The sequence below is a fragment of the Trichomycterus rosablanca genome, chromosome 3, assembly GCF_030014385.1.
Source record: "Trichomycterus rosablanca isolate fTriRos1 chromosome 3, fTriRos1.hap1, whole genome shotgun sequence".
Classification (NCBI taxonomy): Eukaryota; Metazoa; Chordata; class Actinopteri; order Siluriformes; family Trichomycteridae; genus Trichomycterus; species Trichomycterus rosablanca.
The window spans coordinates 50,878,712-50,903,686 of record NC_085990.1 but is presented as its reverse complement, the minus strand read 5'-3'; the positions used below and the strand labels follow the sequence as shown (position 1 = coordinate 50,903,686).

General features: G+C 42.0%; 1 protein-coding gene across 1 annotated transcript in view; it reads left to right on the top strand.

The window, feature by feature from the left end:
* Window positions 1-24,975, top strand: part of dpyda.1 (dihydropyrimidine dehydrogenase a, tandem duplicate 1) — a 358,262-nt gene that overhangs the window by 236,790 nt on the left and 96,497 nt on the right. The window contains exon 17 of the mRNA XM_062991432.1: window positions 2,562-2,645. Within this exon, the coding sequence (XP_062847502.1) occupies window positions 2,562-2,645 (84 nt within the window). The remainder of the gene's footprint in view (window positions 1-2,561; window positions 2,646-24,975) is intronic.

The window sequence follows — 24,975 nt, the reverse complement described above, 5'->3', positions numbered from 1 at the left end:
TAAATGTCAGCGTGTAGGCATTGTTTAACTGTCTACAAATACAAACATGTCAGACCCTCATGCTAAATGCCTGAAATATGCAGATAATATTGTTGCCAACCCCCCACAATAATCCTCTTTTTTAAAAAGGAAACATTTCTAATACCAAACATGGAGGTAATGTGCTAAGATTTAAGACACTAACAGACGCCAGGCTTTGTAGTATTAAAATCTCTCATCATTATGACGTTATTTTCATGTACCACATCATCTGTAGTCTGATGTGACGGCATTTCATAATAAACCGTATGAAAATCTAGCAAGAAAAGCCGTCCTGTGCACCTTTAATGCACACAATGAGCTCTATTTCCATATCCACCTCTCTATAAATCATTTAGCATTCATGAGGAGGAAGAGAAGGCCGCGCCTGTCATGAACTGTATATCACAGAGCGGTGTGAAAATGTTTGTGTGTACTCTATCTGCACTTGTGTGCACTTGATCTTTGCTTGCTCTTCGGCCACGCTTTCATCTCTTTTTTATTTATTTATTTTTCTGTTTTTATTAGGATCTCTATTGTTTTTTTTCTGTGCTTTTCTGCTCCTGGTGGTTTTAAGATGAAGCTGTTCGAGGAACGTCTTTGTTTCGTAAACAAAATCCAGACTGGCCCAGCTGACTCCTATTTCTCTCTTTGATTTTCCTCACTCACTCACTGTCTTAACCGCTTATCCAATCAGGTTCGCTGGGGGGGTCCTGGAGCCTGTCCCAGCTTTTCAATGGGCACAAGGCACACAGTAACACAGTCCATCGCCGAGCAGACACACATACACTATATTGCCAAAAGTATTCACTCACCCATCCAAATAATTGAATTCAGGTGTTCCAATCACTTCCATGGCCACAGGTGTATAAAACCAAGCACCTCGGCATGCAGACTGCTTCTACACACATTGTAAAGGAATGGGTCGCTCTCAGGAGCTCAGTGAATTCCAGCGTGGTATCGTGATAGGATGCCACCTGTGCAACAAGTCCAGTCGTGAAATTTCCTTTGTGGGAACAGTTTGGGGATGGCCCCTTCCTGTTCCAACATGACTGCACACCAGTGCACAAAGCACAAGGCCCATAAAGACGTGGATGAGCGAGTCTGGTGTGGAAGAACTTGACTGGCCTGCACAGAGTCCTGACCTCAACCCGATAGAACATCTTTGGGATGAATTAGAGCGGAGACTGTGAGCCAGGCCTTCTCGTCCAACATCAGTGTCTGACCTCACAAATGCGCTTCTGGAAGAACGGTCAAAAACTCCCATAAACACACTCCTAAACCTTGTGGAAAGCCTTCCCAGAAGAGTTGAAGCTGTTATAGCTGCAATGGGTGGGCCGACATCATATGAAACCCTATGGATTAAGAATGGGATGTGACTCAAGTTCATATGTGTGTGAAGGCAGTGTGTGAATACTTTTGGCAATATAGTGTACATACACACACACATACACGCCCATTCAATTATAGGGCAATTCAGTGTCTCCAATTAACTTGACTGCACGTCTTTGGACTGTGGGAGGAAACCAGAGCTCCCGGAGGAAACCCACGCAGACACGGGGAAAACATGCAAACTCCGCACAGAAAAGACCCGGACCGCCCCGCCTGGGGATCGAACCCAGGACCTTTTTGCTGTGAGGTGACAGTGCTACCCATCGAGCCACCGTGCCGCCCCCTTTGATTTTCTATTTATTTTAATTAGTTTGTATTTTTTCAGTTCATTTTTTCTCTCACTGCTAAGTCTGTGATGTCAGACAGGTTTTGTGCAGTCTACCGCTCAAAGCAGCTTATTTTGATCCGTGATGATAGCGCTTAATTCAGTGTGTGTGTGAGAGTGTGTGTGGGGTGCCGGCCTCCTCCCGCCTCTGGTCCTGTCCATAAAGGGCTTAAAGGAAGCCGGGTGAAATTAAACATTATTGATAATTGGCTTTGGGATCACGCTGCATTGTGTCCATTTTGTACCTGCCTTTGACCCTAATTGACCGTGAAATCCGGGGCCTAATCCTGGACCGCCGTGCCCCCCCTTCCCGACTGACTATGATAAATGGCTTCATCCTGCTGCTTGTTTCTCGGCACTTTGTACGGCTGAAATACTTACTTTTCTTTTCTCCCTCTAATGGCTGTCAGTCTTCGGGAAAATCATAAATCTACAGCGAGAGTCACTCTGGCAGGTTTGTAGAGCTTTTTGTAATTGTTTAAATCCCCCATGTGATGTGGTTTAAAGCCCCTGCGGATATGTAATTGCCTGTCAAACGCCTTTCCCCGCTCAGGCACTTTCGACACCCCACTCCACTCCGGTCTGCATACAGCGCCGCGTCGTCTGTGCACCCGTGTGGAACGGTTATCATTTGTCTCATCTATTTTAGGCCTAATTCCTCAGTCGTCGTCGCGTTGTGTCCCTCGTTGGCGCCGGTTCCTTTCGACGAGGCTTTTGGGATGTCGTTAACGAACTGAATGGCTGGACGTTTTGCATGATTCATAATACAATTGACTACAAATGACTAGATTGAAGTAACAATTACATTACTGTGACCCCCGAACAGGCGTCTGGAGCCGATGCCTTGGAGCTGAACCTATCCTGCCCTCACGGAATGGGAGAAAGGGGTATGGGACTCGCCTGCGGTCAGGTAGGTCTAAACACGCCACACTCTTCACCTCATATCTGAGGCATAAACTCACGAAGTTCAATCTTTAGATTTAGTCACGTTCATTTTATAAGTCTGTTTGGTCCTGGTTCTGGTCCTGGTGGGTCTGCTGCTGCTCAAAAATGCAATTCTGAGGAGATGCGAAGAAAACTCACAATGACGCAAATTAAAAGTGCCCAGCTCTTAAAGACAGTAATTACAGGTGGGGATTGAACCCATGTCCACAAGGCCTATGTTACTGTGCAGCACCTACTCTATGAGTTGCACCACTAATAAAACTTTTGAAAGGTCTGTCTGAAAACCTGGTGATCTCTCTACATAGACGCATTTTATGTCATCCTACACTCCTGAGAAGAGGGCATGTCTAAATTCTTAGATTCCTTAAATGCTCCTACTGAGGCGCCTTAATTCTAGATGATAATCTGACTGAATGACAAGGGAGCGCTCTGACACTTCCTTAGTGCTGAAGTCAATCCCAGCATTCAGTGCGGCACAACTAAATTACAAATACGAATTCGAGTTATTTCAAAACTCAAAACTGGTGCAACTGATTAAGGTAATCAACAGGAACACAGAACAAGTAGAAATATATATACAGTATATACAGTGTATCACGAAAGTGAGTACACCCCTCACATTTCTGCAAATATTTCATTATATCTTTTCATGGGACAACACTATAGACATGAAACTTGGATATAACTTAGAGTAGTCAGTGTACAGCTTGTATAGCAGTGTAGATTTACTGTCTTCTGAAAAGAACTCAACACACAGCCATTAATGTCTAAATAGCTGGCAACATAAGTGAGTACACCCCACAGTGAACATGTCCAAATTGTGCCCAAATGTGTCGTTGTCCCTCCCTGGTGTCATGTGTCAAGGTCCCAGGTGTAAATGGGGAGCAGGGCTGTTAAATTTGGTGTTTTGGGTACAATTCTCTCATACTGGCCACTGGATATTCAACATGGCACCTCATGGCAAAGAACTCTCTGAGGATGTGAGAAATATAATTGTTGCTCTCCACAAAGATGGCCTGGGCTATAAGAAGATTGCTAACACCCTGAAACTGAGCTACAGCATGGTGGCCAAGGTCATACAGCGGTTTTCCAGGACAGGTTCCACTCGGAACAGGCTTCGCCAGGGTCGACCAAAGAAGTTGAGTCCACGTGTTCGGTGTCATATCCAGAGGTTGGCTTTAAAAAATAGACACATGAGTGCTGCCAGCATTGCTGCAGAGGTTGAAGACGTGGGAGGTCAGCCTGTCAGTGCTCAGACCATACACCGCATACTGCATCAACTCGGTCTGCATGGTCGTCATCCCAGAAGGAAGCTGACGCACAAGAAAGCCAGCAAACAGTTTGCTGAAGACAAGCAGTCCAAGAACATGGATTACTGGAATGCCCTGTGGTCTGACGAGACCAAGATAAACTTGTTTGGCTCAGATGGTGTCCAGCATGTGTGGCGGCGCCCTGGTGAGAAGTACCAAGACAACTGTATCTTGCCTACAGTCAAGCATGGTGGTGGTAGCATCATGGTCTTGGGCTGCATGAGTGTTGCTGGCACTGGGGAGCTGCAGTTCATTGAGGGAAACATGAATTCCAACATGTACTGTGACATTCTGAAACAGAGCATGATCCCCTCCCTTCGAAAACTGACTCATGGCAGTTTTCCAACAGGATAACGACCCCAAACACAACCTCCAAGATGACAACTGCCTTGCTGAGGAAGCTGAAGGTAAAGGTGATGGACTAAACCCAATTGAGCACCTGTGGCGCATCCTCAAGTGGAAGGTGGAGGAGTTTAAGGTGTCTAACATCCACCAGCTCCGTGATGTCATCACGGAGGAGTGGAAGAGGATTCCAGTAGCAACCTGTGCAGCTCTGGTGAATTCCATGCCCAGGAGGGTTAAGGCAGTGATAATAATGGTGGTCACACAAAATATTGACACTTTAGGCACAATTTGGACATGTTCACTGTGGGGTGTACTCACTTATGTTGGCAGCTATTTAGACATTAATGGCTGTGTGTTGAGTTATTTTCAGAAGACAGTAAATCTACACTGCTATACAAGTTGTACACTGACTACTCTTAGTTATATCCAAGTTTCATGTCTATAGTGTTGTCCCATGAAAAGATATAATGAAATATTTGCAGAAATGTGAGGGGTGTACTCACTTTCGTGATACACTGTATATAATTCTGGAAACTGGGGTGGCATGGTGGCTCGGTGGGTAGCACTTCCAGATGGAGCGGTCCAAGTCCTTTTTGTGTGGAGTTTGCATGTTCTCCCTGTGTCTGTGTGGGTTTCCTCCAGGAGCTCCTGTTTCTTCCCACAGTACAAAGACATGCAAGTGAGGTGAACTAGTGATACAAAATTGCCCTAGATGTGTCTGGGATGGGCTGGGGACTTGTCTGGGGTGTTTCCTGCTGTTTGCCCAGTGAATCAGACCCACTGCGGCCCTGACCAGGATAAAGCAGTGGTGAAACTGACAATGTATGAATTAATGAATAAAATTCTGGGGACTGAGAACATTGAGATTAATCGTGATTAAAGAACCAAATTAATTACGATAAATCGACTGTAAAAATAACGAAGCAAAATTTGAACAGTTATGCACATTTTTATTGCAAGAACATGTTAACCAATAAAAATTATAAAATTATGATAAAATTATTAAATATAAATTATCTTTAGAAAGCCAGCCAGTGCCTATATAGAGTTGTTAACAGCTACCCAGCTTTCAGCCAATGAATCTGTTCACATTATCTGGTAAAAGTGAGGATCTTTTCCGGTTCGTAACCCTGCCACTGAAAACAGGCGCTCAGGATACTACAACCGACCATTTCTAGATACAACACGTATAACGTCATGTCGACCCACATCGTTAACTATGTTAAAGCGTCTACAGTCCATTGTGATCCATTTAACACCAGAGTTTGTAATGTTTCCACGACGTGTACAGTTCATGAGCTTTCCATCCAAATTCCTCTGAAATAAAGTTAGACTGAATCTGAGCTCATTCAGCCTGTAACTTGTATCCGTGCACGCAGACGCCCGGCGAGACAAATGTGCTTTGACCAAAGATTATATTAAAGCGTCAATTAATAACTGTAATTTTGTCTAGTGATGATTTCTCACACTTTTTGAAAACAAAATTATTATTTGAAACACCCCTACATGTCGTAATATGTAGCAGCAGCAGCTCGAGTCATTTGTAACTCACAACGTGAATTGGAGAAAGACCGGTGTTATCGTTATACAATATAAACACAATGTTACTGTGTTAAAGCAGCGCTAATTACCACAGTGACGCATGTTTAAAGAAGCACAAACATAATAAAAAATCGTTTGATTAAAAATTTTATTCTCAATTAATTTTTTTATTTACAATTAAAATTTTAACATGTTAATTGCGTTAATTTAGCATGTTCTCTTGGTGTTAACGTGATTATTTTTTTATTCTCACCTCCCAAAATCATTCTGGTAAGAGATGTGAATAAAACAAAATGGTTCTGAAATGGTTTACACAGAATGCCATGAAGGCCCGTACAGTTAAAAATTTAAATTAAATTTGATACCGTTCACCAGCCGACTGTTTCCCATTCTAAAGAATTAGCATATTTCATTAAATATAGAATGGAAGTATGTCTTATAGATAAAGATGGAAATTTGTCCATCCTGGAGGATTTTAAACATCGACGTAATAACATGAATCTTTTTAGTAAGGCAGTCGGTGTGGAAGTGTAGTCAGCTCTGAGATCAGTCGGTGTGGAAGTGAGTCAGCTCTGAGATCAGTCATTGTGGAAGTGTAGTCAGCTCTGAGATCAGTCAGTGTGGAAGTGTAGTCAGCTCTGAGATCAGTCGGTGTGGAAGTGTAGTCAGCTCTGAGATCAGTGAGTGTGGAAGTGTAGTCAGCTCTGAGATCAGTGAGTGTGAAAGTGTAGTCAGCTCTGAGATCAGTGAGTGTGGAAGTGTAGTCAGCTCTGAGATCAGTCAGTGTGGAAGTGTAGTCATCTCTGAGATCAGTCAGTGTGGAAGTGTAGTCAGCTCTGAGATCAGTCAGTGTGGAAGTGTAGTCAGCTCTGAGATCAGTGAGTGTGGAAGTGTAGTCAGCTCTGAGATCAGTCGGTGTGGAAGTGTAGTCAGCTCTGAGATCAGTCGGTGTGGAAGTGTAGTCAGCTCTGAGATCAGTCTGTGTGGAAGTGTAATCAGCTGTGAGATCAGTCGGTGTGGAAGTGTAGTCAGCTGTGAGATCAGTCAGTGTGGAAGTGTAATCAGCTCTGAGATCAGTCAGTGTGGAAGTGTAGTCAGCTCTGAGATCAGTCGGTGTGGAAGTGTAGTCAGCTCTGAGATCAGTCGGTGTGGAAGTGTAGTCAGCTCTGAGATCAGTCGGTGTGGAAGTGTAGTCAGCTCTGAGATCAGTCAGTGTGGAAGTGTAGTCAGCTCTGAGATCAGTCGGTGTGGAAGTGTAGTCAGCTCTGAGATCAGTGAGTGTGGAAGTGTAGTCAGCTCTGAGATCAGTCGGTGTGGAAGTGTAGTCAGCTCTGAGATCAGTCGGTGTGGAAGTGAGTCAGCTCTGAGATCAGTCATTGTGGAAGTGTAGTCAGCTCTGAGATCAGTCAGTGTGGAAGTGTAGTCAGCTCTGAGATCAGTCAGTGTGGAAGTGTAGTCAGCTCTGAGATCAGTGAGTGTTGAAGTGTAGTCAGCTCTGAGATCAGTGAGTGTGGAAGTGTAGTCAGCTCTGAGATCAGTCTGTGTGGAAGTGTAATCAGCTGTGAGATCAGTCGGTGTGGAAGTGTAGTCAGCTGTGAGATCAGTCAGTGTGGAAGTGTAATCAGCTCTGAGATCAGTCAGTGTGGAAGTGTAGTCAGCTCTGAGATCAGTCGGTGTGGAAGTGTAGTCAGCTCTGAGATCAGTCGGTGTGGAAGTGTAGTCAGCTCTGAGATCAGTCAGTGTGGAAGTGTAGTCAGCTCTGAGATCAGTCAGTGTGGAAGTGTAGTCAGCTCTCAGATCAGTCGGTGTGGAAGTGTAGTCAGCTCTGAGATCAGTGAGTGTGGAAGTGTAGTCAGCTCTGAGATCAGTCGGTGTGGAAGTGTAGTCAGCTCTGAGATCAGTCGGTGTGGAAGTGAGTCAGCTCTGAGATCAGTCATTGTGGAAGTGTAGTCAGCTCTGAGATCAGTCAGTGTGGAAGTGTAGTCAGCTCTGAGATCAGTCGGTGTGGAAGTGTAGTCAGCTCTGAGATCAGTGAGTGTGGAAGTGTAGTCAGCTCTGAGATCAGTGAGTGTGAAAGTGTAGTCAGCTCTGAGATCAGTGAGTGTGGAAGTGTAGTCAGCTCTGAGATCAGTCAGTGTGGAAGTGTAGTCATCTCTGAGATCAGTCAGTGTGGAAGTGTAGTCAGCTCTGAGATCAGTCAGTGTGGAAGTGTAGTCAGCTCTGAGATCAGTGAGTGTGGAAGTGTAGTCAGCTCTGAGATCAGTCGGTGTGGAAGTGTAGTCAGCTCTGAGATCAGTCGGTGTGGAAGTGTAGTCAGCTCTGAGATCAGTCTGTGTGGAAGTGTAATCAGCTGTGAGATCAGTCGGTGTGGAAGTGTAGTCAGCTGTGAGATCAGTCAGTGTGGAAGTGTAATCAGCTCTGAGATCAGTCAGTGTGGAAGTGTAGTCAGCTCTGAGATCAGTCGGTGTGGAAGTGTAGTCAGCTCTGAGATCAGTCGGTGTGGAAGTGTAGTCAGCTCTGAGATCAGTCGGTGTGGAAGTGTAGTCAGCTCTGAGATCAGTCAGTGTGGAAGTGTAGTCAGCTCTGAGATCAGTCGGTGTGGAAGTGTAGTCAGCTCTGAGATCAGTGAGTGTGGAAGTGTAGTCAGCTCTGAGATCAGTCGGTGTGGAAGTGTAGTCAGCTCTGAGATCAGTCGGTGTGGAAGTGTAGTCAGCTCTGAGATCAGTCGGTGTGGAAGTGTAGTCAGCTCTGAGATCAGTCAGTGTGGAAGTGTAGTCAGCTCTGAGATCAGTCAGTGTGGAAGTGTAGTCAGCTCTCAGATCAGTCGGTGTGGAAGTGTAGTCAGCTCTGAGATCAGTGAGTGTGGAAGTGTAGTCAGCTCTGAGATCAGTCGGTGTGGAAGTGTAGTCAGCTCTGAGATCAGTCGGTGTGGAAGTGAGTCAGCTCTGAGATCAGTCATTGTGGAAGTGTAGTCAGCTCTGAGATCAGTCAGTGTGGAAGTGTAGTCAGCTCTGAGATCAGTCGGTGTGGAAGTGTAGTCAGCTCTGAGATCAGTGAGTGTGGAAGTGTAGTCAGCTCTGAGATCAGTGAGTGTGAAAGTGTAGTCAGCTCTGAGATCAGTGAGTGTGGAAGTGTAGTCAGCTCTGAGATCAGTCGGTGTGGAAGTGTAGTCAGCTCTGAGATCAGTCATTGTGGAAGTGTAGTCAGCTCTGAGATCAGTGAGTGTGGAAGTGTAGTCAGCTCTGAGATCAGTCGGTGTGGAAGTGTAGTCAGCTCTGAGATCAGTCTGTGTGGAAGTGTAATCAGCTGTGAGATCAGTCGGTGTGGAAGTGTAGTCAGCTGTGAGATCAGTCAGTGTGGAAGTGTAATCAGCTCTGAGATCAGTCAGTGTGGAAGTGTAGTCAGCTCTGAGATCAGTGAGTGTGGAAGTGTAGTCAGCTCTGAGATCAGTCAGTGTGGAAGTGTAGTCATCTCTGAGATCAGTCAGTGTGGAAGTGTAGTCAGCTCTGAGATCAGTCAGTGTGGAAGTGTAGTCAGCTCTGAGATCAGTGAGTGTGGAAGTGTAGTCAGCTCTGAGATCAGTCGGTGTGGAAGTGTAGTCAGCTCTGAGATCAGTCGGTGTGGAAGTGTAGTCAGCTCTGAGATCAGTCTGTGTGGAAGTGTAATCAGCTGTGAGATCAGTCGGTGTGGAAGTGTAGTCAGCTGTGAGATCAGTCAGTGTGGAAGTGTAATCAGCTCTGAGATCAGTCAGTGTGGAAGTGTAGTCAGCTCTGAGATCAGTCGGTGTGGAAGTGTAGTCAGCTCTGAGATCAGTCGGTGTGGAAGTGAGTCAGCTCTGAGATCAGTCATTGTGGAAGTGTAGTCAGCTCTGAGATCAGTCAGTGTGGAAGTGTAGTCAGCTCTGAGATCAGTCAGTGTGGAAGTGTAGTCAGCTCTGAGATCAGTGAGTGTTGAAGTGTAGTCAGCTCTGAGATCAGTGAGTGTGAAAGTGTAGTCAGCTCTGAGATCAGTGAGTGTGGAAGTGTAGTCAGCTCTGAGATCAGTCAGTGTGGAAGTGTAGTCATCTCTGAGATCAGTCAGTGTGGAAGTGTAGTCAGCTCTGAGATCAGTCAGTGTGGAAGTGTAGTCAGCTCTGAGATCAGTGAGTGTGGAAGTGTAGTCAGCTCTGAGATCAGTCGGTGTGGAAGTGTAGTCAGCTCTGAGATCAGTCATTGTGGAAGTGTAGTCAGCTCTGAGATCAGTGAGTGTGGAAGTGTAGTCAGCTCTGAGATCAGTCGGTGTGGAAGTGTAGTCAGCTCTGAGATCAGTCTGTGTGGAAGTGTAATCAGCTGTGAGATCAGTCGGTGTGGAAGTGTAGTCAGCTGTGAGATCAGTCAGTGTGGAAGTGTAATCAGCTCTGAGATCAGTCAGTGTGGAAGTGTAGTCAGCTCTGAGATAAGTCGGTGTGGAAGTGTAGTCAGCTCTGAGATCAGTCGGTGTGGAAGTGTAGTCAGCTCTGAGATCAGTCGGTGTGGAAGTGTAGTCAGCTCTGATATCAGTGAGTGTGGAAGTGTAATCAGCTCTGAGATCAGTCGGTGTGGAAGTGTAGTCAGCTCTGAGATCAGTCTGTGTGGAAGTGTAATCAGCTGTGAGATCAGTCGGTGTGGAAGTGTAGTCAGCTCTGAGATCAGTCGGTGTGGAAGTGTAATCAGCTCTGAGATCAGTCAGTGTGGAAGTGTAATCAGCTCTGAGATCAGTCGGTGTGGAAGTGTAGTCAGCTCTGAGATCAGTCGGTGTGGAAGTGTAGTCAGCTCTGAGATCAGTCGGTGTGGAAGTGTAGTCAGCTCTGAGATCAGTCGGTGTGGAAGTGTAGTCAGCTCTGAGATCAGTCTGTGTGGAACTGTAGTCAGCTCTGAGATCAGTCGGTGTGGAAGTGTAGTCAGCTCTGAGATCAGTCGGTGTGGAAGTGTAATCAGCTCTGAGATCAGTCAGTGTGGAAGTGTAGTCAGCTCTGAGATCAGTCAGTGTGGAAGTGTAGTCAGCTCTGAGATCAGTCATTGTGGAAGTGTAATCAGCTCTGAGATCAGTCATTGTGGAAGTGTAATCAGCTGTGAGATCAGTCAGTGTGGAAGTGTAGTCAGCTCTGAGATCAGTCAGTGTGGAAGTGTAGTCAGCTATGAGATCAGTCGGTGTGGAAGTGTAATCAGCTCTGAGATCAGTCATTGTGGAAGTGTAGTCAGCTCTGAGATCAGTCAGTGTGGAAGTGTAGTCAGCTCTGAGATCAGTCTGTGGGGAAGTGTAATCAGCTCTGAGATCAGTCATTGTGGAAGTGTAGTCAGCTCTGAGATCAGTCTGTGTGGAAGTGTAATCAGCTGTGAGATCAGTCGGTGTGGAAGTGTAGTCAGCTCTGAGATCAGTCAGTGTGGAAGTGTAGTCAGCTCTGAGATCAGTCAGTGTGGAAGTGTAGTCAGCTATGAGATCAGTCGGTGTGGAAGTGTAATCAGCTCTGAGATCAGTCATTGTGGAAGTGTAGTCAGCTCTGAGATCAGTCAGTGTGGAAGTGTAGTCAGCTCTGAGATCAGTCTGTGGGGAAGTGTAATCAGCTCTGAGATCAGTCATTGTGGAAGTGTAGTCAGCTCTGAGATCAGTCGGTGTGGAAGTGTAATCAGCTGTGAGATCAGTCAGTGTGGAAGTGTAGTCAGCTCTGAGATCAGTGAGTGTGGAAGTGTAGTCAGCTCTGAGATCAGTCGGTGTGGAAGTGTAATCAGCTCTGAGATCAGTCGGTGTGGAAGTGTAGTCAGCTCTGAGATTAGTCAGTGTGGAAGTGTAGTCAGCTCTGAGATCAGTCTGTGGGGAAGTGTAGTCAGCTCTGAGATCGGTCATTGTGGAAGTGTAGTCAGCTCTGAGATCAGTCTGTGTGGAAGTGTAATCAGCTCTGAGATCAGTCGGTGTGGAAGTGTAATCAGCTCTGAGATCAGTCGGTGTGGAAGTGTAATCAGCTCTGAGATCAGTCGGTGTGGAAGTGTAATCAGCTCTGAGATCAGTCGGTGTGGAAGTGTAATCAGCTCTGAGATCAGTCGGTGTGGAAGTGTAGTCAGCTCTGAGATCAGTCAGTGTGGAAGTGTAGTCAGCTCTGAGATCAGTCAGTGTGGAAGTGTAGTCAGCTCTGAGATCAGTCGGTGTGGAAGTGTAATCAGCTCTGAGATCAGTCGGTGTGGAAGTGTAATCAGCTCTGAGATCAGTCGGTGTGGAAGTGTAATCAGCTCTGAGATCAGTCGGTGTGGAAGTGTAGTCAGCTCTGAGATCAGTCGGTGTGGAAGTGTAATCAGCTCTGAGATCAGTCGGTGTGGAAGTGTAGTCAGCTCTGAGATCAGTCGGTGTGGAAGTGTAATCAGCTCTGAGATCAGTCGGTGTGGAAGTGTAGTCAGCTGAGATAAACGTCTCCCACTGAGATTTACTCAGAATGAAATGTAATTTATTGTCTTTGTTATGAGCAGACTGTGGCAGGTATGGTCGGTAGATCAGCCAATAAAAACTCAGTAATGTCTCTCTGCTGCAGACTATTTTACTCGAGGGTTTTAATAACGCACCTTTTTCCACAACACTGCATTCAATTGAAGCATTAACACAATGTAATAATCCATAAATGAATTCTTTAGTTGTTTGTAAACAGTTCTCTGTTCGATTGATAATGCCGTTCACAAAGATTAATGTAGCGTTGGTTCATAAAGGATTTTCTTTTTTAATTTGCATTTGCATGATGCGTATTAAACGTCTTTGTTTATGATTTCAATTACAGCCTCATATGCTATTAAAATAAGAAACAACAGTTTGATGCAGGTAGTTCAAAACAAGCATATTACTAAGTCTGTGTGTTTCTAACTAGAATTTTGTGGATTCAAATCCTGGCTGTACCATCAATGTTGTTGTTTTTTAGGTATTATTACTATTTATATTATTATTATTATTATTGTTAATTATTGTTATTTTTATTACTAATCATTATTATTTTTTTACTATTATTTTTTATTTATATTATTATTATTATTAATATTATTATTATTAATATTATGGTTATTATTAATACTAATTATTATTATTTTATTATTATTATTTATTATTATTAATATTATTATTAATACTAATTATTATTGTTGTTGTTTTTATTATTGTTATTATTATTTCTAATTATTATTGTAATTTTTATTATTGTTTTTTATTATTAATAATAATATTTTTATTATTATTATTATTTTTTTATTATTGTTATTATTATCATTAATTATTTTTATTATTATTATTATTATTATTATTTATTGTTATTATTATTATTAATATTATTATTTATTAATATTAATTATTATTATTGTTATTATTATAATTATTATTATTATTATTATTATTTTTATTACTATCAATATTATTAATTATTAGTATTATTATTTTTGTTATTACCAATACTAATTATTATTATTATTATTATTGTTGTTTTTTTATTGTTATTATTATTACTAATTAATTATTGTAATTTTTTTATTTTTAATTAATAATATTAATATTATTATTATTGTTATTTATTGTTATTATTATTATTATTGTTTTTATTTTTATTAATTACTATTATTATTATTATTATTTATTGTTGTTATTATTATTTTTTCCATTATTATTATTATTATTATCATTTTTAATTATTATTATTATTGTTATTATTATTACTATCATTATTATTAATTATTATTATTATTATTATTAATATTATTTTTATTATTATTATATTTTTTGAGAGCTTTATTTATAGAAAACTTTTGTAATATAAATTACTGACAATCCCTTTTATTGGTCTCTATACTTTCATACTTCCTGAGCATTTAGTGTTGGTTTTTAGCCTTGCTCTTGAGTTATTTTTCCAGTGCTGCAAAATCTTTTGATAATGTTATGGACTGTAGAGGGCTAAATACCTACACTTTTGCGACACAGATTCGAGTCAAGTGATATTTATTGATAAGCGAGCTGAGGGCAACAGCAGCAAGGAAAAACTCACTTAAAAGTATGAGGAGGAAACCTTTGGGTTTTTCAGAGTCGCTGAAATAGACTAAATATGTATAAATAAAATTATTTCTAACAAAGGCTATATACAGTATATATTAAGTGAAAAGCATGAAGTGTAATTAGAGTCTTTTGGTGAGTTCTGGACATTGTGGGTGTTGTTACCACAGTACCTGTGCATTGAAAAACATTGTTTCTAAACTGTTGGGCTATTCACATTCCAGTCTCCTGTCCCAACATTTCTGGGATAAATGTTTCCTCCGGGAGCTCTGGTTTCCTCCCACAGTACACAGACGTGCAGTCAGGTTAATTGGAGCTGCTAAATTGCCATTGCTGTGTGTGTGTGTGTGCGTGCCCTGTGATGGACTGGCGACCTGTGCAGGGTGAAGAATTGTCCAGAATTTTGCTCTGTACCCACAGCGATCCTGAATAGGATAAAGCAGACAGTAAATGGATGGATGGATGAATGAATGGATGGATGGATGAATGAATGGATGGATGGATGGATGGATGAATGGATGGATGAATGGGAAATACACCTTGAGCAAAGAGTGTATAACATAGATCTGCTTTTTGCTTCTGACAGAATTTTTATGCCAAAATAAAAGTAATGAAAAATAAGCTCCCCAGACAGAACACTGTTGTCATGTCCACTGGCATCTAATCCCCCTTTTCCACCGACGCGGATCCGGCTCCGTTCCGGCTCGCGAACTTGATTTTGAACCGGTTCTAAATGTTTCCACCAAAAAAAAGAGGTTCCAGACAGCGAACTAGCGTTCTAATCTGTCACCACAGAATACTCGGTTTTTCAGCGCGAACCGTGTCGTCATCTGTGGGCGTGTCACACTGTAGAGGTTTGGGTGCTTTTACAGTGCCTTGCAAAAGTATTCAGCCCCCTTGAACTTTTCAACCTTTTGCCACATTTCAGGCTTCAAACATAACGATATGAAATTTTTATTTTTTGTGAAGAATCAACAACAAGTGGGACACAATCGTGAAGTGGAACGAAATTTATTGGATATTTTAAACTTTTTTTAGAAATAAAAAACTAAAAAGTGGGGCGTGCAATATTATTCAGCCCCTTTACTTTCAGTGCAGCAAACTCACTCCAGAAGTTCAGTGAGGATCTCTGAATGATCCAATGTTGACCTAAATGACTGATGGTGATAAATAGAATCCACCTGTGTGTAATCAAGTCTCCGTATAAATGCACCTGCTCTGTGACAGTCTCAGAGTTCTGCTTAAAGCGCAGAGAGCATCATGAAGACCAAGGAACACACCAGGCAGGTCCGAGATACTGTTGTGGAGAAGTTTAAAGCCGGATTTGGATACAAAAAGATTTCCCAAGCTTTAAACATCTCAAGGAGCACTGTGCAAGCGATCATATTGAAATGGAAGGAGTATCAGACCACTGCAAATCTACCAAGACCCGGCCGTCCCTCTAAACTTTCAGCTCAAACAAGGAGAAGACTGATCAGAGATGCAGCCAAGAGGCCCATGATCACTCTGAATGAACTGCAGAGATCTACAGCTGAGGTGGGAGACTCTGTCCATAGGACACAATCAGTCGTACACTGCACAAATCTGGCCTTTATGGAAGAGTGGCAAGAAGAAAGCCATTTCTCAAAGATATCTATAAAAAGTCACCTGGGAGACACACCAAACATGTGGAAGAAGGTGCTCTGGTCAGATGAAACCAAAATCGAACTTTTTGGCCACAATGCAAAACGTTATGTTTGGCGTAAAAGCAACACAGCTCATCACCCTGAACACACCATCCCCACTGTCAAACATGGTGGTGGCAGCATCATGGTTTGGGCCTGCTTTTCTTCAGCAGGGACAGGGAAGATGGTTAAAATTGATGGGAAGATGGATGGAGCCAAATACAGGACCATTCTGGAAGAAAACCTGTTGCAGTCTGCAAAAGACCTGAGACTGGGACGGAGATTTATCTTCCAACAAGACAATGATCCAAAACATAAAGCAAAATCTACAATGGAATGGTTCACAAATAAACGTATCCAGGTGTTAGAATGGCCAAGTCAAAGTCCAGACCTGAATCCCATCGAGAATCTGTGGAAAGAGCTGAAAACTGCTGTTCACAAACGCTCTCCATCCAACCTCACTGAGCTCGAGCTGTTTTGCAAGGAAGAATGGGCAAAAATTTCTGTCTCTCGATGTGCAAAACTGATAGAGACATACCCCAAGCGACTTGCAGCTGTAATCGCAGCAAAAGGTGGCGCTACAAAGTATTAACGCAAGGGGGCTGAATAATATTGCACGCCCCACTTTTCAGTTTTTTATTTCTAAAAAAAGTTTAAAATATCCAATAAATTTCGTTCCACTTCACGATTGTGTCCCACTTGTTGTTGATTCTTCACAAAAAATTACAATTTCATATCGTTATGTTTGAAGCCTGAAATGTGGCAAAAGGTTGAAAAGTTTAAGGGGGCTGAATACTTTTGCAAGGCACTGTACATGAGACATTATAACATTATATAGAATTTAAACCACTTTCACCTGATTAAATTTTGAGCCAGTTTGCCGCTGATATTCGCTGATATTTTCAAAGAGATGAACTGTGTGATATGACGTGGTAAAAGTGACCCGGACAGAACGAACAACGTTTAACGTGAAAAATAAAATGTAACGTGGCTTGTTGTACTAAAACAATGAGCGATGAATTTGTGCAGTACAGAGCTCTTATAACCAGTACAGAGTGCTTATAACCAGTACAGAGCTCTTATAACCAGTAATAACGGAGATAAATTTTGTGCTTTTTGTGTCGTACTTTTAGTACATTCAGCCACGTTACACTTTATTTAGGTGAAACTTTTTGGCGGATTCTCAGAACCCCGATCTGCATAAACACCACACATGAAGTGAATCCAGCTAAACACAGATACATGTGGAGCTTTTGGACTGGATTTGATGGTTATTTCACACAAATGGATGTTCTTGTTATGGAACTTTAAAGATGTTTTATCGCTCAACCTGAGCGCTGAGCTAATCGGTTATTTGCACCGAAGGTCGCGGTGAGAGCGAAGTGCAAAACGCTTCTCACGTCAATGAACTAAAGAAAACAACAACCGCGTCAAACACGTCTACGTCTTCTTATCACCAATAGCTGATCGATGATTTTTGCATGAAAACGAACATCTGTAACAACAGCACAAATGCTCGCACATAATCTACACGCTCCGCCATCATGTTACTCTTTACTTTGTTTATGTAACGCCCACCGTTGATGACGCAGGCTTGGATCCCAAAAACTGGTGGAAACGCGGGTCGGTTCTCTACAAAACACCAAGGTTCGAAGAAACCTGAACAGAACCGGTTCAAGAACCAGAGTTCTTTTGGTGGAAAAGTGCTATAATTGTTCTGTGTCAAAGTGCTGCACACCAAAATTTATATATGATAGATATCGGATTATCATTTACTGGCCATATTCTGATCATCAAATGATAAATTAACAGAGATGGTGTGTAAAATGGGTCAGAAGAAAGGGTCGTATCACAGAAAACATAATGAGTTTGCCAAATGGTTACAATGAATAGTTTATCAGGTCTAAAAACAACAGCCAAGATTCATATCGACAGAGACCCAAACCTCTGCTCAGTGGCAGATTTGCCTCCACATTGTGCAATCAGTGACTGAAAAATGGTTCCAAACTAACCATGAAATACTAAGCAGTTAATGGAGTGCTTCAAATGTCGAGCATTCTGCAAACATAAATGATGCAACACAAGTGCAAACAAACCAGCTAAGCTAAGCTAATGAGCTGATCACTGGACTGTAGATAACTGGAAAACTGGGAAAGGTTCAATCAGCTGTGTGCTTTTGTCCATGCTCTAATTATGCATAAAGTTGGTTAACCGTATTGTGTTGAAGGTGTTATGCAAGCGGAAGGTGTGTAACGCATGTTCTAACTACACTTAAATTGATCTTTCGGTTGTCAGACACAACATTGATCCTTACACGTCCCTGGATGACAGTAAGATGCATTGAACAAAATGTGCATGAGTGGTTTCCAGAGAATAATAAGACTCGGGCAGTTTGACTAGCCAGCTAAATAAGCAGATCCAGCAGTGTCTGAAATGCCAAGTTCATACTACACGACTTTTGGCGTGTACAGATCTCTGTACAGTTCACACTACACAACTGGATCTCTTGTAATCGGGAGTCTTTAATTCGTCGTGGTTTACACACTACAAGATTGTTCGGTGATAGGGGTTTACACACTACACCATCTATTATTAGGAGGAATCTCAGGTGAGTCTATCTGGTCTCCCAAACTACGTTTTGTCACGAAAACACACGCGAGAAGTGACGAGGGGTTTAATCATACCACGTCCAAAAATGCACGTCAACAAGAAGCGAGCGATCAAAGTTGTGTCCTAATGTGCAGCTCTTTTTGATCTGCAGAGAGAGTTGGAAGTCAAATAAATATTTTTTTTTGCAATGCAATGTTGGTATTAAGGTTTGGCATAATTTTGGAGCAGTGATAGCTCAGTGATTAAGGTACTGGAAGGTTTACAAGTTGCCACTGTTGGGCCCCTGAGCAAGGCCCTTAACCCTCAATTGCTTAAAAATCTTTGTTCAGTCATAATTGTAAGTCGCTTTGTATAAAAGTGTCTGCTAAAGGCTGAAAATGTAAATGCATAAACGATAAGGTCACAAATACTGTAAAGCTTGTGTGTGCCGTTGTATTCTGATATAAACTATATTATGCCCCTGTTCCACTCCTACCCCTGGTTTCCCCCCACCTTGTAGCTCGACACCATACTCGCTGCCAACGAACCCTTCACACTACAGGATTTTGACTCGCCAACAGGTCCAGATATTTAGCATGCTAGATATTTTTCGAGTTGTTGAAGAGTTTATACATAGTGATCGAGAGTCAATTTTCAAGCCTCGAGCGAAAATCAGGGTAATAAATCGTGTAGTGTGAACTAGGCCTAAGTTGAAGAGATTGGCTGAAATCAGGTGGAATCCCAACATGTTTATATTTAGCTAGCTTATTATAAATCTGATTCTGATGCCCACATTCATATATAGTGCAAGATTTTGATGCAATTGTGAACCGGTTACAGAAAAAGCCAAACACGGTGACTGTACAGTGGTACCTTGTAACTCGACGTCCCCTGAACTCGAAATCTTTGAAACTCGACACCCGTCGTTGAGAAGTTTCTCCCCTTAAACTCGACGTGTGTGCGACTGCTGCTTGCTTAGCGCTTTGCTTGAGCGTTGTGGTAAAATGTCATCAAAGTGTAGACGAATCTGCATTTGTGTGCAATAACCATCAGATCCAGTGTTACAGCTCCACATGTATCTGTGTTTATCTGGATTTTCCTCCCTGTTTCACTTTAAAACTTGTGTTACAGCTCGAGGTTCTGAAAAATTGTAAGAATCAGCTTTTCCCAGAGTCTAAAACGCGTATGGTTATATAAAGCTTAACGTGGTTTATTGTACTAAAAGAAGGAGACAGAAACACTAAACTTCTCTTAATTATTACTGATCATAAGTTTCTTCACTAATGAAATTCCTCACTCGCTGTTTTAGTACAATAAGTCACGTTAAGCGATGTTCACCGCCGCCACACGTCATAGGAAATAACGGCACAGCAGCGCAAAAGTAATTTTGTCACTTTTGTCTCATGTGAATGCGTCGGTACTGAATGGGATACGGTATTCCAAGATCAAGCATCTCCACGATTCAGAAGCATAAGGAAACAATAAAGTGCAAGTTTCATTGTATTTTATTTGTATTTTATATTATACTTGTGTTATTTTCAGTGTATAAGTATCAAAAACAACCTCATTATTTTACATGAGCCTAAAATATATGCAGTTCCACGGGACCATGAACACATTAACAGGTTTCTCAAACATCCTTATGGGAAAAATACCTTTTCTCCAGTTGGCGTCGAGTTTCAAGGTACCACTGTATTGTTTTGCCACAGTTTGTGTAGCGCAGTGAATTCAAGCGCCGGCTTTCCTCTCTGTTCATGCATTAGAAATCGTGCTTTCTGCATCTGAACACGTTTGACACAGCTCGTCAGGGCGTCTGTAGCGGTCAACAAAATGACACGAGAACGCGCTCTGGTAGCCACACACACCGTGTCGGATTGTTAAAACAACAGAGTCATTAAATGCAAAACAGAGCCGGGAGTTAAAAGGATGAAGCACCGGCGTTAGCTGGTACCACCACGGAACTTCCATCACCCGACAGTCAGGGACAGAAAAGCTTTTACTTCTTGATTTTTCTTGGGTTTTACCTTTCTAAAGTCTGCATGTTGGACTTCATGCTGAAGAGCTACAGTCTGAAACCAAGTCTGCTAAGCCTGCTACATCACATCCACACAATAAATAAATAAATAAAATAAATAAACGACTGACTGGCATGTAGTCTTGATCCGGAGTGGGTTTTTATTTTGCCGATTTTATTTTTAGTTTGTTCTACATGTTCCAATCATGTGAAACCCCAGCTACTCAAACACTATAATACAAGCAATCAGGGAGGACGGGAACAAAACACGCTCTCGCCTAAAATTTTGTACCAGTTTTGAACAACTAATCACTTGGTACTGCAGCGTAGTCAGTATGGTACGAGAAAAAACTCTGGTCACGTGACTTTATCAAGAAAACATGTGCACGCTTAAATCTGCCACTCAGAAAGGATGCAAATATGTGGCTTGGAACTTTGCAGTTTGAGTTAAGGCCAGTTATGTAAAGCCTTTTCCCCTCAATAATTCAGTTTATAAATGGTATTTTAATGAATCATATACTGGTGCATGGACTAGACATTTACATTTACGATATTTAGCAGATGCCTTTATCCAAAGCGACTTACATTGACTCATCAACCTTCTGATTACCAGTCCAGTTCCTTAACCACTAGGCTTTTAGGCTTCCCCTGCTAAAGCCCTACCTAATGCACAGTCGTGAAAAAAAGGGGCAGTTGTAGCCTAGCGGTTAAGGTACTGGACTAGTGATGAAAAGGTCGCTGGTTCAAGCCCCACAACTGCCAGGTTGTCACTGTTGGGCCCTTGAGCAAGGCCCTTAACCCTTAATTGCTCAGACTGTATACTGTCACAATACTGTAAGTCGTTTTGAATAAAGGCGTCTGCTAAATGCCAAAAATGTAAATGTAATGTAAATAAAATCATGTCACGGACTGTGAAACGAGCTTTGTACCGTGTAATACGCAATCTGCTGTGAAATTCAAACTTTGAGGTTTGTGTTTAGTGATTTAACATTTTTCATTTGTGTATAGTATGAAATATGAGGCGCAATATGCAATATGAGGCATCCTATCAATCATACGGTAATTAAGTTAGTGTAAGAGACTTTTCTGTGCTGTAATGTGCTGATGATGTTCGATGTGTGTTTATATATTGAGGCACTTTGTCCCCTTGGTGATTTCATAATCAGTATAAAAGTGTGCTTCTCTACACACTTGATCATTTATGTGCTGCACCTCAAAAGAACAAGCCAGTAAAGTATTTCTGCTTCGGATAGTTTGTCTATGTACAGTTTATTTCTTACTTTATAAACTCAGCAAACTCTAAAGATGCTCGATTACACTAGAAATCGATTATACAAAATGTCCAAGATGTCGAAGTCTAAAGCAGCTAAAAACACGACTCAGGTAACTGAGTTTGGAAAACTAACAACCAATTCTGTGGACACAGGGGAAAGGGGGTCAAAACAAGAACGAGAATTTTTGTATTTAGGACAGAACATGAAGCCTCGCACCGTCGCTGGATGTTCTAGGTTTACATTCAACTATTAAGGGAGCTGTGCTGTGTTTTGTAGCTTCTGTTTATTCTATCATTCAATTTATAAGAGTAATTTAATGACACTTTAGTAATCTGTGAAATATGGGATTTTAAAAAAACGAGGTCCGTCAAATTAAGCACATTTTCCCGTGAATTTAGTAGAGACCTAGACATACAGGGGTTGGACAAAATAACTGAAACACCTGTCATTTTAGTGTGGGAGGTTTCATGGCTAAATTGGACCAGTCTGGTGGCCAATCTTCATTAATTGCACATTGCACCAGTAAGAGCAGAGTGTGAAGGTTCAATTAGCAGGGTAAGAGCACAGCTTTGCTCAAAATATTGCAATGCACACAACATTATGGGTGACATACCAGAGTTCAAAAGAGGACAAATTGTTGGTGCACGTCTTGCTGGCGCATCTGTGACCAAGACAGCAAGTCTTTGTGATGTATCAAGAGCCACGGTATCCAGGGTAATGTCAGCATACCACCAAGAAGGACAAACCACATCCAACAGGATTAACTGTGGACGCAAGAGGAAGCTGTCTGAAAGGGATGTTCGGGTGCTAACCCGGATTGTATCCAAAAAACATAAAACCACGGCTGCCCAAATCACGGCAGAATTAAATGTGCACCTCAACTCTCCTGTTTCCACCAGAACTGTCCGTCGGGAGCTCCACAGGGTCGATATACACGGCCGGGCTGCTATAGCCAAACCTTTGGTCACTCGTGCCAATGCCAAACGTCGGTTTCAATGGTGCAAGGAGCGCAAATCTTGGGCTGTGGACAATGTGAAACATGTATTGTTCTCTGATGAGTCCACCTTTACTGTTTTCCCCACATCCGGGAGAGTTACGGTGTGGAGAAGCCCCAAAGAAGCGTACCACCCAGACTGTTGCATGCCCAGAGTGAAGCATGGGGGTGGATCAGTGATGGTTTGGGCTGCCATATCATGGCATTCCCTTGGCCCAATACTTGTGCTAGATGGGCGCGTCACTGCCAAGGACTACCGAACCATTCTGGAGGACCATGTGCATCCAATGGCGGTGCTGTGTATCAGGATGACAATGCACCAATACACACAGCAAGACTGGTGAAAGATTGGTTTGATGAACATGAAAGTGAAGTTGAACATCTCCCATGGCCTGCACAGTCACCAGATCTAAATATTATTGAGCCACTTTGGGGTGTTTTGGAGAAGCGAGTCAGGAAACGTTTTTCTCCACCAGCATCACGTAGTGACCTGGCCACTATCCTACAAGAAGAATGGCTTAAAATCCCTCTGACCACTGTGCAGGACTTGTATATGTCATTTCCAAGACGAATTGACGCTGTATTGGCCGCAAAAGGAGGCCCTACACCATACTAATAAATTATTGTGGTCTAAAACCAGGTGTTTCAGTTATTTTGTCCAACCCCTGTACATGTTTGGATGAAATACTTTACTACTGCATTCATCTGTCATGAAATATTTCAGATTCTCATCCTAATCATTATAAAACAAACCTCTGACCTTTTTAAAGCTTCTCCAGTAAAACAAACTGTTTGATATCACGTGGTAAAAGCGAGTCAGGCCGTACAAACAAAACTTAACGTGACTTATTGTACTAAAACAATGAGTGAGGAATTTCATTAGTGGAGAAACTTATGATCAGTAATAATGAAGAGAAGTTTAGTGCTCCTGTCTCCTTTTAATACATCAAACCACGTTATGCTTTATTTTAATGATAAGCGTTTTAGACTCAATTGCTCAGAAGCTCGAGCTGTAACACAAGTTTAAAAGTGGAACAGTGAGGAAAATCCAGATAAAAACACAGATACATGTGGAGCTGTGACACTGGATCTGACGGTTATTGCACACAAATGCAGATTCGTCTCATATTCACACTTTATTTTTACGTTTTATCGCACCAATTAGGCAGAGCGCTGAACATTTAGCAGATGCTTTTATCCAAAGTTACTTCCAGTACTGTGACAGTATATTGGCTAAGCAATTCAGGGTTAAGGGCCTTACTCAAGGGCCCAACAGCAGCAACCTGGCAGTGGTGGGGCTTGAACCAGCGACCTTTTGATTACTAATCCAGTACCTTAACCACTAGGCTACAACTGCCCATAAAGTTAAATAAAGGTTTAAGGGAATTAGCAAATCACAGCTTCTTTGTGTGTGTGTGTGTGTGTGTGTGTGTGTGTGTTTTACAAAATGTCCCAACTTTTCTGGAAATGGGGTTTGTACATTTTGTTCATTGTCAAAGTGATCAGGTTTTCTATGCACACCAGCAGCCTAGTGGTTAAGGTACTGGACTAAGGTACTGGACACCACTGTGAGGTTGCTGCTGTTGGGCCCTTGAGCAAGGCCCTTAACCCTGAATTGCTTAGACAATATACTGTCACAGTACTGTAAGTCGCTTTGGATAAAGGCGTCTGCTAAATGCTGTGTATTATTATTCCTTGTAGCTCCTATTTAGTGTAGGTAGGGAAAACACACACACACTCACACACACACACACACACACACACACCCCATTTCCTCTTCACACTTTTGCCGGTGTGTTATACTACAGGAAATAAAGCAGGTTTTTCCATCCTAACAGAGACGGAGCTATTTTCCACTGCAGTGCTCGTAAATTTGAAGAGTTATATCCGTTTGCTGTAGATTTCTGCTGTAAGACAAAAAGCTAATCAAAGCTGCAGGGCCGCAGGCAGGTAACCTCCGTGTGAACTAAAGAGAGGCAATATCATTTAATCACGCCGTTTGGCACTTCCTCTACTCCGCTGTGGAAAAACATTATTTCTGACTACATCAGAAGAGAGGGAGAATTTGATTTTAATGGGATATTAATATGCAATTTCCCTCCACTCAGTCTGCCTGGTTTTCACACTATCTCGCCCGATTCTTCTCTCGGAGTCGTTTAATATTTCACTGCTGTTTTAAATAGTTCTTGTTTACTTATGACGGGCATAAATACACGTAATGACGTCGTTATCTTCTTCAGTGCTTAACTGCGTGATCCGTGCGTTGATGCTCTGCTAAGATCCGCACCACGCTAACACGGGAAACCAACGAGAGTTTGATTTAGTTCCGATCTTTCAAATCAACACATGAAAGTAGATAAACAATTAATAAAAGCTAAATAAATAAAAGTGCTGAATAAAAGAAAGCACAAGATTCTAGTTTTATAACTAAGTCCCTTTTTATTTTTTTTATTTTTTATTGTATTTAATTATTTATTATTTTTTTTTTTTACAATTTTATTTTATTTATTTATTAATTTATTTAAAATTTAGTTA